Raw genomic sequence first — 13,319 nt, forward strand, 5'->3', positions numbered from 1 at the left:
GGTAAATAAAAGATCAATATGAAAGTGAACAAGATGAGGAGCTGATTACAAACAAAAATGAATTTGTTCATTTTCCAAGCTGCCAGAAATGCAAAAAGAGAACAAACGACATAAATAGTGGAAAGGGAATGAGAGTTGTGACATTTTAAATTGAAATTGTTATGATTAATAGAGTGAAGGAATCTTGCTCCTTATTGTTCCCTCCCAACCCATGTGAAGATTGGACCCAGAGCAGGCACATCTTGCTGCAAAGGGGTCACAGAAGAGTGGGGAAAGACTTCAAGTATCATCCTTCCCTTGATTCCTCTTCTGTGGGTGCATCGCAGGGACTGGTCTCCACAGATGCAGAGGGGCTGGAGCTAGAGGGCTGGCTTTCTACATCTGTTCTCTGCAGCATTGTCCTCTTTATTTGTATTAATTCTGATGGACAAAAGGGCTAATGGGTTAACATGACCCAGTTACTATCCAACATTAAATAGTGCTAAAGAGAGTCTGGGGTCTGGTATACAGAGCCCTCAGCCTGCTTAGCACTACAGCAAACAAACTATTAAAAAACCATGTAACCCTTTATTAATGATACAGAAAAGAAAGAAAAACTGTTCAAGTATTTGAAATGTAAAGTATTAAAGCTTTAATGTCAACCACATCCCTTAATTCCTTTGCCATTAGCGATAGACAGTTTTTTGAAGAACCCTCCTTGTTTGAGAGTCTCTTAGAAGGTAACAACTATCATCTTCTCAGGAGGTTTCTGGGATTCTAGGGCCAGTTTTGCTGGAGAGGCTGTTCTCAGTAGTGATAGATGGCAGAACAAGGAGCAATAGTCTCAAGTTACAGTGGGAAAGGTCTAGGTTGGATATTAGGAAAAACTATTTCACTAGGAGGGTGGTGAAGTATTGGAATGGGCTACCTAGGGAGATGGTGGAATCTCCATCCCTAGAGGTTTTCAAGTCTTGGCTTGACAAAGCCCTGGCTGGGTTGATTTAGTTGGGATTGGTCCTGCTTTGGGTAGGGGGCTGGACTCAATGATCTCCTGAGGTCTCTTTCAGCCCTAGGATTCTATGATTCTGCTGGATCCAGTAGGGATAGCGATGTCAGCTGGGTCTCTCCCTTTCTCCCCTCTCATCTCTTTCCTTATCGTGTTCACCCTCGGGGCTGGTTGATTACATGACAAAGTGCCATTGACTTGGAGCTAGACATTTACTCCAGCAAAACTCCTGCTAAAATCAACAGGACTGAACTAAGTAAGCAGGATTTGTTGACTTGGTGGGAAGTGGCAGGTGCTCGGCATTTCTCAGGATTAAGTGACTAATATGGTGTTTTGTAAGGTCTGTTAATATGGCTCTTCTATAGTGACTATTGTCCCAGGAAACAAATTTGTCTAGAGGCTGAACAAAATCCTGGAAGCAAAAGGCCAGATAAAAAAGGAATGAAGACGTGAAAGAAGTTATATGAAAATAACTGAATGTGGAAAAAACATTGGGAAGAGACTTGTGAAAGATTAGATGCTGGCAAAGAAGATGATTTATGGATGATGCTGAAGCAAAGTGACAACAAACAGATTAAGTTGTGCAATCTAAAAAATCCCAATATCCTGAAAATTGTAGGCATAGAGGCATGAGATAACAGTCTGCAAATACGCGAGTTGAACATTAAACCAAGATTAGCCAAGATTATCAGGCTCAAGTACAAAGCTCAGAATAGAGCCATTGTAAAACACACAAGATGGAGTAGGTAAGACAAAAGACAAAGAGAAAAAATTTAAAATGTGTACACATATCCAGTGGAGTGTCCTAGCTTCAGAAACTTGTTCCCTGTGAACTAAAAGATACAACAGAGAAGCTTGAACCAAGCAAATTTCCTGGGGGGAAAGAGGGAGACCTTTTCTAGAATGCACTTTGGAAAGAAGGTCAAAAACAGATTTGAGATGGGTTCAACTGATATTATCCATTGTTGGGAGCAAGCTTTAGATCCAACCATGCTTTTGAATGTAATATTGTAGGGAAATTGGTACTTGTCAGATTTCACACTCTGGTTCCAGCCCTTACAAAAACATAAGAAAGGCCACACTGTGTCAGACCAGAGGTCCATCTAGCCCAGTGTCCTGACGGTGGCTAATACCAGGTGCTGCAGAGGGAATGAATGGAAAAGGCAATCATCAAGAGATCCACTTCCCAGCAGGAGCGTACTGGCAATCAAAATAGACCCGGGAAATAGGTTGAGAATGGCCCTCCCCATGACGTCACCCCTGTGTGTCCCTCAAACCCTGCCCCCTGTGTCATGTCCGGCACAGGTGGTGGGTTGGGCTCTGCGTGCCACATACAGTGCGGATGTGGAGCAGTTCGGAGTGAGGGGCAATGGCGTGCAGACAGGATGGCCCACCAGACGACGGCCCAGTGGGAAATTCCTGGTATCCCGCCGGGCCAGTCCGCCCCTGATTCCAAGCTTCAGACAAACAGAGGCCACCATCCCAACTAGTGTTGATAAATTCATTCTCAGACATCATGGCCTGATATGATTATGGTGGGACTAGACAGCTAAAACAGCATTTCTCACACTCATCTCTCCTAGAAGTGGGGGGGGTGGCTTTCAGTGTAATCAGAAGCACTGAGGCAAAAATTTTGACAGGAGTCAGAAAATAAGACACATCACCTGTGATAATTTGGCGTGTGATTAGTTTGCTCCAAAAACTACCAGCTCAGTGTTGAAGGAAAGAAACTCACCCCTGTCCACTACTTTGGGGCTGGAGAATTTCCTCCATCAAATTATACACTCAAGAGATGTATATGGCGTCCAGTTACCACTGAATGCAGCATCTTAGCATTCAGTCCAGACCACTGTTGTACCCTGGTTTAGGGTTGCCAGATGGTTTCAACAAAAATACCAAACACACACAACATTGCGTCACAATCTACATTACATCTTATTATCTTAATACCGGACATTTATATTTTCTCATTCATATTTTCTCAGTATGTTTCCCAGAACAGAAAGCTCAAATACTAGACTGTCCGGGACAGCTGGCAACCCTACCCTCAGTTATTTGGTACCTTAGGCTGACTTCCCCTGCTGCCTGGCAAGAATGATTTACACAACTGAGGCTATGTCTAGACTGCAAGCCTCTTTCGAAAGAGCCTCTTTCGAAAGAGAGCGTCTAGACTGCACGCGGAACTTTCGAAAGGGCAAGCCGCTTTTTCAAAAGAAAGCACCCAGTGAGTCTGGATGCTCTCTTTCGAAGAAGCCCTATTTACATTCAAGAACACCTTCTTTCGAAAGAAGCACTTTCGAAAGAAGGTGTTCTTCCTCGTGAAATGAGGTTTACCGCCGTCGAAAGAAAAGCCGCGTTCTTTCGATTTAATTTCGAAAGAACGCGGCTGCAGTCTAGGGCCGTGTCCACACTCAGGGGTTTTTTCGGGAAAAGTAGCCTTTTCCCGAAAAAACTTCCCCTGCATCCAGACTCAAGCCGCGTTCTTTCGAAATTATTTCAAAAGAACGCGGCTTTTCTTTCGATGGCGGTAAACCTGATTTCACGAGGAAGAACACCTTCTTTCGAAAGTGCTTCTTTCGAAAGAAGGCGTTCTTCAATGTAAAGAGGCCGTCTTCGAAAGAGAGCATCCAGACTCACTGGATGCTTTCTTTCGAAAAAGCAAGCCGCTTTTTCGAAATTTCTCCGTGCAGTCTAGACGCTCTCTTTCGAAAGAGGCTCTTTCGAAAGATGCTTTTGAAAGAGCCTCTTTCGAAAGAAGCCTGCAGTCTAGACATAGCCTAGATGCAGGTGAAGTTTTTTCGGAAAAAGGCTACTTTTCCCGAAAAAAACACTCTGCTGTGTCCAGACTCAGGGTTGCTTGCACAGGCCAGAGTGTGCTCAATTGAGCCAGCAGGTGGCACTGTAAGGCCGAACATCCCCAGTGTTTACTGGGGGAAGAGGTGTTTGTTTAGATTCCTTAACCCGTTCCCTGCTTAGATCAAGTCGAACTAAGGATCCCTGCGACCCCTTGGCCGGGCTCTGCCTTTTCCCATTTGTTTAATTGCATGAGGTTTTTTTTTTGTTTTGTTTTACCGCAGATCCTCCTCACCTGCAGTTGTCAGAGCAGCTCAGAAGCTGACCTAAATGTGCCCCGAGCTGCCATGGGGCAGTTTGTCCCCCAGCACGTTTCATGTTTGGCTCCATCGCTTGGCACTCACAGCTGAAGAGAACTCTCCCACCTGTACCTCCGACCCAGCCCCCAATTCTACTGCCCTAAGGGGTGTAATGGGACCGTTAGTTTGCAGACGTGTAGCTTCGCATATTGAGGGTGCGCAGGAACCTTCAATAGACTTCGCCCAAATGCACAAACCACACCCTGCACTACCACTAGGCAGTGTCTGAGAAAGATTCGGTGTCGGGAGAAAACTGGATGGATCCTTCCAAATTGTAACCCCAGATCCCTAAATTCCAATAGCTAAACTGAGAAGAACTCCAGCAGCTCCCACTGATACAAACAATCCGCCCAGCCCGCAACACAGAAAAACCCCGGAGCCGCCTACTAGATCCAGATAATTTTTGGTCCCAGTGACGAAAGCTGAAGTGGAGAACTGATTTAATTGTTCCCACTTCACCTTAAAATCTAGACCCCGATATACTGCAGCACCTCAAAAACTCAGATTCGGCCTCTGGTTGCAAGTGTTTGCACCCCGTATGGTGAGATCCATAGTTTTCCGGGGTGGACGTGGTAAATGTGGGTAACAAGAGTTTGAGGGTGGCGTAGGAAGCTGCTACCTAACATTAGCTTCACGCAAAGGCCACCGGTGCTGAACGAGAGTTTCTGCGGCTTTCTTACAGCAAATGTTGGAGTTCAGATTTGGGGCCCCGCCTGCATACAACCAGGAGCTGGTCTGGCGCGGGGAGCCCCTCTGTGTCCATTTGGCAAGTTCCAGATGCTGAAGCCAGGCTTTTGCAGGGAGGCTGCGCCGGGGGTACATCCGAGTCCTGGCTTTGGTGGCATAGGAGCGGCTCCACTCTCCTGCTTGGCTAGTGGAGTTTGGGGCGAGGGAAAGGGGGAAATTAGCTGGAACTAGCAGGATGTGGGTGCTGCCCCCTCCTTGTAGCTCTGATGTGCCGAGTTGCATGGGGGAGGAGGGGAGGGCGGGAGCAATAGGCGTGCGAGGCTATTTAGTGCCTCACTTTAGGCAACGGGATTTGGGCTCTTGGGTACCCAACTCAGCAGGCTCCAGGTAGATCCAGCTTTTCCCTTTTACCAAAGGCAACCATCAGCAGGACCGAGCCCCCTCCCTCCCCCAGCTCCCTTCCCCCCGCCCCTGGCTGTCTGCTATGAAATATGTATCAAGTTAGTAAGTAGCAGCAGCAATTCCTGTCAGAGGCAGATGGATCACTTTCATTTCGCAGGATGATTTCTAACCCCCCCGAGGATTCCCCGAGCAGCCGCAGCCCGACTCGGAGCGGCGATCGGAAGGGAGCCCTGGGCGTGGAGAGGAGGTTGAAGGCGTGAGAGCATGGCCGGGCATGCGGGCACTCCCTCCTAGCTCCAGAGCCGGCGGGAGACAGGGAGGGCTCCGAGCCCGGGACAATCTCTCACCAGTGGGCTGGTGTCTTTGTCTGGAACCCGCCCCGGGCATGCTGGCCACTTGCCCCGTGGAGATTGTGGCTGGGCATGTGGAAGAAGCTGTGGACTAATATGGGTGGCAGTCACTCCCACAAAACTCCCGTGTTTGATGAAAATGAAGATGGTAAGTAAGGAGCTGTCCATTGTCCCTTGTGCTGCCCCTGCCTCCGTGGCTACTTCCCCATCGCCCCTCGTTGGTTGTGTGTTCCTCCCTATTAGTGTCACATTTTTTTTTTATTAAATCCTTCGGTTCAAAACAGCACAACCAGCCTTAGCGGTTCAGGGGCTTGGCAACACGCTTTTCTTTTTAATAACCTCCACTCCAGCATTTGTTTCAGTCCCTTTGGGGTTTATTGTCCTTGGGTGGAAAGAAATAAACGGCCTAAGCTTAAAAAAAAAAAAGCTAAGCTAAGCTAAAAAAAAAAGCTGTCTAACCTCTTTTAGGGTAGCATTCACTGTTCACTCCTAATGTAGTTAATTGCTCAATTTCACACTGTCCACCTGGATTCATACCACATGTAGTTGCATATGTTCGTGAATGGAGTTTGCCTTTGAATTTGAGGGGAGTTTCTATTTTCTTGCCCAACTGACTCTTTTTATTAGTATGCTATGTATTTTAAATAGTGATTTATGTACCCATCAATATTATACATTTCCCTCTTACTTTTTAAAACTTTAAATCTGCTGTGTTACTGGGAGAGAACACTCTCTCATAGATACTACTACAGTACACCTTGTACTCTACATTTAAAGAAGTGCTTTGAAGTAGTAAAAGAGCTTATATTAAGCATAACATTTTACGATAGTTCTCTAGTAGTTAGAGATTAAATTTACATCTGTTTCTCTTAAAACAAACAATATTTTCTTAAAAATTGGAGACGGCTTGAATTCAACCACCTCCACTTTTTGAAGTACGAGATAATTTATGGTGTAATGAAAAAAAAAGGTACTGTGTATCATTGGCAATGCTTTTGATGTTACATATATGCGTGCTATTTATTTTTGAATGTATGGAGAGTTCAGATTGAATTTTGAATGTTCATTCATTTCCATAGTTCTAAACTCAATAAAAGATAAAGATTTTATTCAAGGGATATCATGGTACAACAAATTTACATTGCACTGTTCAAATATTTCGAATGTGTCTGTAATACATCTTTTAAAATGTTCCAGTAATGTGATCTTCTGAAGACATTTAAAACATTTTTATTGTTCTGTTGTTATAGAGAAATTAGGTAAAATTTATTCTCATTTCAGACACAAATCCCAGTTGTTGCTCCCCACTTCTCAGCAAAGATTCAATAGCAGAGTACTGAGGTGAGGGATTATAATAATAAGACCTCATGTTTTTACAAAATACATGAGCCATATTGAGTGGATGACTATGAATTGTGGACACATATAATTGATTATTCTGCATTGGGGCAAAACTCAATAATTCATCAAAGGCCAGCAAGGCTATGTCTTCACTGCAAAAGAGGTGAATACTTACATCCAGATAGCTCTCTTAATGTAAACTCTTAGTGGAATAAGGCACAAATAGTTTTTAAGTCCATAGAGCTAGACAATATAGGTTCTGGATGGAAGACATAGGGTTGACCTCAACTGGATACATCAGTGTAAAAACTGCCTGTGCTCTGTCTTCACTAAGATTTTACATTAGACAGGCTCTCTCAAGTCAGTAGTCTTAATGTAACACACCACTTTTTGCTGTGAAGACATAACCCCAGTCATCAATGCAAATCAATGTATTTTATCTGTGAATTCATGTGAAAAAAGTCATGCTACTTTGTCCTTTTTCTACAGAAAACCATTTATATTGTACAGTTATTAGTAATTATACTAAAATAATCATATCTCATATAATGTAGATATAATTCACTAAGATGTCAATCAAATTGTTATTTATTCTTTGTTTTTATGAATTCTGGAAGGTCCTAACATCAACTTCATATTTGCTTTTAAAGTAGTATGTTTACAACAGATTTCCAGTTCAGAAGAGTTCATTTACAGTACATTGAAATGCTAGAGTATTCTGTTAGAAACATTTCTGTTATTTATGACCATATGTTATGGCATTGGTGAGTTACAATTAAGCATTTCAGTAGGGATTTTTCAAAGTGCCTGGGTGATTTAGGAGCACAAACCCATTGATCTTTGAAAAGTGCACCCTTAAGTTTTAATACAAAACACTTTGTACTTTCCAGTGTACCTAATCCCAATATGTGTGTCTGTTTGCATATCAAAGCACAGAATTTCCTGTGCTATACAGAGTACTGAAGACACATAATAAACAGGAAAAATGTATAGAAGCATTTGAGAGCACTTTCTGCAAGTGCTGAGCAAAAACAAAGAAAGAAAGAAATACATGTGTCATATGGCATTCACGCATCATAGTGATAAATGTGGTAAAAATCTTCGCATCAAATTACCTTATACCATAAACGTGTTAATTTAAACAACGAAAGTTAATGGATCCCTTACACCTAAAGCCTTCTCCCTGGATCAGTGAGAAACTACAGAAAGACAACAAGCCTTGCTATCAAGAGAGATCCCCTTGTCTAATTCAACAGTAGTGATTATCGCTTCAAAATTCTCTCCCCTTGTGTCTATGTTTGGGAGAGTAATGACTTAGTCTTCCAAAAATTACTGTGAAGGATGCCTCCAAGTCATTAATGTGAATATTGAATAGTCCCAGATTCAGGACTGATTCCCGTGGAACCTCACAGGATATGCCCTCCTACTTTGAAATTAACACATTTATAATTGTTCTTTGAAGACACTTTTTCGACGAGTTGCGCACCCATCTTATAATCATTTCATTTCCCTAGTTTGCTTAATATTATGTTAAAAGTCTTATTTAAGGTAATCATGTCTACTGTTTTCCCCATCTACTAGGCCAGCAACCTTGTCAAGAAAGGAAATTAGGCTAATTTAGCATGATTTATTCTTCTCAGAGCCACACTGATTATTACTTATAACCCTATTGTTCGCTAGGTGCTTACGATAGATTGTTAAATAATTGGTTCCAGTGTATTTCCAAATAGCAAAGTTAGCTGCCTGCTCTGTAATTCCCTGCATACACTTTGTGCCCCCTTTGAAAGACAAGTACTATATTTGCCCTTCTTCAGTCCTGAGGGGCTCAGCCTCTTTCATGAGTTCTTGAAGATGAACACTCATGGTTCTGAGATTTCTTCAGCTAGCCAGCGGATGAATGTCATCATGCCCTGCTGACATGCCTACAGCTAACTTGTCTAAATATTTGTTAATCTTTTATTTACCTGTTCTGGCTTATGTCCCCTGGTTGTTAATATTATGTATGTTCTCTATCTGGTCAGAATTAACCTTTTTAGTAAAGATTGAAACAAAACAGGGTTTTTAGCGTGGTTAGGTGTGTGTCTGCCTAATTAGTGGACTTACAGTTTACTTCATCTTTGTTTTGCTCTTACTGCTAAAAGGTCAACTAAAAGGGCAACTAAAATGATTAGGCGTTTGGAACAGGTCCCATATGAAGAGAGGTTAAAGCGATTGGGACTTTTCAGTTTAGAAAAGAGGAGACTGACGGGGGATATGATAGAGGTATATAAAATCATGAGTGGTGTGGAGAGGGCGGATAAAGAAAAGTTATTTATTAGTTCCCATAATGGAAGAACTAGAGGACACCAAATGAAATTAATTGGTAGCAGGTTTAAAATTAATAAAAGAAAGTTCTTCTTCACACAGCATGTAGTCAACCTGTGGAACTCCTTGCCAGAGGAGGCTGTGAAGGCTAGGACTATAACAGAGTTTAAAGAGAAGCTAGAGAATTTCATGGAGGTTAGGCCTAGCCAGGGGATAGAAACGGTGTCCCTGGCCTCTGTTTGTCAGAGGCTGGAGAAGGATGGCAGGAGACAAATCGCTTGATCATTGTCTTCGGTCCACCCTCTCTGAGGCACCTGGTGCTGGCCACTGTCGGCAGACAGGCTACTGGGCTAGATGGACCTTTGGTCTGACCCAGTATGGCCATTCTTATGTTCTTATGTCCCTTTGCGAGGCATGCTTCGTTTAGCCTGTTTGATTGTATCCTTAGATGCTTGCACTATTTTGTACTCAACCTGAGTACTTTGTCCATGTTTCCACTTGGATTCCTTTCTGATTTGTCATGTCAATTAGAAAGCTACTAATGCTGCCATATTGGCCTCTTTCTATTCTTCCTGTCTTTCCTTCTCATTGGGATAGCTTGTTGTGGTGTCTTCAATATTGTCTCGTAGAGTAACTGTCATCAATCCTAAATTCCTCTTTCCCTTTGATTTTCCTTCCCATGGGACCTTGCCTATTAGTTCTCAGAGATTGTTAAGTTCTGCTTTTTTAAATATATACTGTCCTTGATCTCTTGCTCTCACTTCTTCCTTTCCTTAGAATCATAAAATCTATCATTTCACAATCACTCTCATCCAAGTTACTTTCAATCTTCAGATTTACAATGAATTCCTCCTCCCTTTTAGCAAACAAATTCTAAAATGCTAGTTAAGTCCCAAGTAAATGCTATTTTGAAGGCTTAGATGAGACTTAACTAGTAAATAGGAGCCTCGTGTTAGCCCTCAGTTCAGGGGAGAGTTTTTCTGCATAGGCATAGATTGTTCATTTACTGATAATTTCTTGTCAATTTAAAGCACCATCAAAGTCCAACCTGAATGCCTTGTAATACCAGGATATAGGGCCATCCCTAGGGCACCATGACATTTGGAGCACCAAACTGTTCCAAATTTCATGGGTCCCTAGGCTCCAGTCATCCTCTGCCCCATACCCTGGCTATTCCCTTCCTCTCCTCCCTCCCCATCCCCATCGCCTGTGGGCTGTGCTCAGCCCCTGCTCACTAGGCGGTGGCAAGCAGTGCAAGTGCTCCGGAGGAACAGGAGGCAGCCACATAGCCAGTAGCTGGAGAGAAACATCAGTTTTACTTTTAAGCTTGCATTATACAGCAGCTTTAATTTGGGGTGTTCTTATCTCTTCAAAAACATTTAGATTCACAAAATCCTTTTAAGACTTGTCAATATTGCTATATGCTGTTGCACAATATTACTGTCATCTGGTGTAATGGAAATGAGGCATGACATTAATAACCTGGCTAAGGGCTACAGTGAGTTCTTGATTCAGTAGAGCACTTGAGAATCTGCAAAAGTCCCAATGACTTTCCTAAATCAAGGCCCGAGATAGTGGAAATGAGGATCATAGGGTTTAATGCTGCATTCCTTTCATACTCATAATTTTATACATTCATGGATTCCAAGCCCAGAAGAGACCATTGTGATCATCTAGTCTAACCCATTGTATAGCACCACCCATAGAACTTCCCCACAATAATTCTCATAGATCTCTTTTAGACAAGCATCCAGTCTTGATTTATAGACTGTCAGTGAGAGAGAATCCATCGCAACTGTTTGTACATTGTTCCAGTGGTTAATTTCCTCCTCTGTCAAGTACATCTTATTTCCAGTCTGAATTTACCTAGTTTGAAATTCCAGGCATTGCGTTATATCTTTCTCTGCTAGATTGAAGAGTCCATTATTAAATATGTGGTCTCCATATAGCTATTTAAAGACTTGAAGTCACCCCTTAAACTATTTGTTAAACTAAATAGAGAGACTCAAGGAGCCCAATCATTATAAAGTTAGGTTTTCTATTTCTTTAATAATTCTCATGGTCCTTCTCTGAGCTCTCTCCAATTTGTCAATATCTTTTTTGAGTTGTGGAGACCAGAACTGGACACAGTATTCTAGCGGTGGTCACAAGAACGCCAAATAAAGAGGTAATATAACCTCACTATACTTACTGCAGCGTCCCACCCCCCCCACCCCCCATCCCCAGTATGCGTCCAAGAATTATATTAGCTATTTTGCTCTGGGGTCCCATGCTTAACTAATTATCCATCAGGCCCTCAAATCTTTTTTAGAGTCACCACTTCTGAGGGTAGAATATCTCATCCAGTAAGTATGGCGTACATTCTTTGTGTGAGTACATGAATACATTTACTGTACATGTAGCATATTAAAATACATTACTTGTTTACCAAGCATCCAAGATCACTCTGTCACCAACCCGTCCTGTTTATCAAACGCTTCTGCCTTTTCTGCATTATTACTGTAGAAATCTTCGAACGGACCAAAGCAGTTGAAATGAGGTGTTTGTGTGAGCCAGTATACAAGGAATGCACAATCTATTTATCAAAATTCAAAATGTTATATTTCAGTGTTTTGACTTGTATATCCTCCTTGGAAAAGCTTCATGGAAGATCCTCATTTTACAGGAAGATTTTGAAGCTGACAATTAAGTGACTAGTTCACCAGACTGGCAGACTTGTAATGAATACATAAAGTATTCAAAGAGATATTAATGAATAAAAATGCATAGATTTGAGGAGGTAAATAGGGTGGTAAATAGAGTGGTAAATAATGGCTATGCTACAGCAGAAACTGGAGACATTTCAAAGTGAGTAGGCAAAACTGTCATAGAAGGTTGCACTTGGAGCCAATGTAGAGCAATGGGTAAAGATCCTAATTAATCCAATGCAAAACATGATATGGTGTCTAACTTCTTCCAGTGACCAAATAGCTGCTATCAGCCTGTCGCCACATAACTATAATTGATAATGTCTGAAAGAGCCACATAACAGCTGCAAAGAAGCTGTTTCATGTTAGGACCAAAAATGTGTGTTTTTGAGCAATCTTGCATGTTAATCCCTATCTTTAAAAGAACAGGAAAAACAACAAATAGTCTAGTAGCACATTAAAGACTAACAAAACATGTAGATGGTATCATGAATTTTCATGGGCACAGCCCACTTCTTCAGATGACAGGAGTGTGGAAAGTCCAGATTCAAGAATAAATAAGGGAAGGCGAGGGGGAGGGGTTGGAGGAGGGAGAGAAGAAAAGAGACAGTGAGTAGATAAGAACAGTTACAGTAAAATGAGACAATATTATGAATTATGTGTGTGAATCCATACAGTTTGGACAAGATAAATGATAATAACTCCAGATGAAAGTAACGAACTCAGAATGGAGATCACCCTTAGCTCTGAATTATATTTTGTCTATGTAGTTCAAACCCTGGTGATTATATTCCACTTTATTTTCTTCTTTAGATAGAAGAGTATTCTAACTCCCCACTACCATTTGTCTATGGAGAGGGATAAAAAACATTCTGAGTTATACAATTGCTCCAAAACATTTTTTTGTATTATTTTTAAAAATGAATAAAATGCAGGTTATTTTTTAAAGCATTACCCCCTATCTTCACTGTAAAGCTACTGCAGAGATCAAATATAAAAGAAAACATTTCTTCACTTATGGTTATGTTGATTTATACAATTATCTTTTCTACTTATGTATCAATTCTTAGTAGCAATTTCATTATTATTTGCTTAGCAGCTCCAATGGAGGACCAGAATAAAGAAGATAGTCACTTTCCTAAGGAGCTTACAAATGAAGCGTAGAACAAGAGACAAGAACCCTGAATGAAAGAGCTGATTCAAACTTAATTATAAGAAGATTGAAGTAACGATAGTAGGAAGGGGATAGGAATGGCAAACTGGCAGATACTATACCCATCCCAGTGGTCCCCAACCTTTTGGGGCTTCCGGGCACTCGGGGGTGGGGCCGCTCACGTGCTGCACATCCTGGGGCGGGGCCATCCACGCGCCACGTACCCGGGGCCGGCACCATGCATGTGCCATGCACCCG

At 42.0% G+C, this 13,319-nt stretch overlaps 1 protein-coding gene across 6 annotated transcripts in view; it reads left to right on the forward strand.

Annotated features, from left to right (window-relative positions):
- The first annotated feature begins 5,155 nt into the window (after window positions 1–5,155).
- STK32B (serine/threonine kinase 32B) overlaps window positions 5,156–13,319 on the forward strand; it is a 288,545-nt gene continuing 280,381 nt past the window's right edge. Inside the window, exon 1 of one of the 6 annotated variants that reach the window (XM_014576105.3) lies at window positions 5,156–5,724. In XM_014576105.3, the coding sequence (XP_014431591.2) occupies window positions 5,649–5,724 (76 nt within the window). In that variant the 5' untranslated portion in view covers window positions 5,156–5,648. Of the gene's footprint in view, window positions 5,725–6,896; window positions 6,918–13,319 lie in introns of those variants that run through there. The other 5 variants (XM_075930748.1, XM_014576106.3, XM_006128198.4 and 2 more) reach the window with 5 other exon arrangements.

The sequence above is a fragment of the Pelodiscus sinensis genome, chromosome 5 (assembly GCF_049634645.1).
Source record: "Pelodiscus sinensis isolate JC-2024 chromosome 5, ASM4963464v1, whole genome shotgun sequence".
Taxonomy (NCBI): Eukaryota; Metazoa; Chordata; order Testudines; family Trionychidae; genus Pelodiscus; species Pelodiscus sinensis.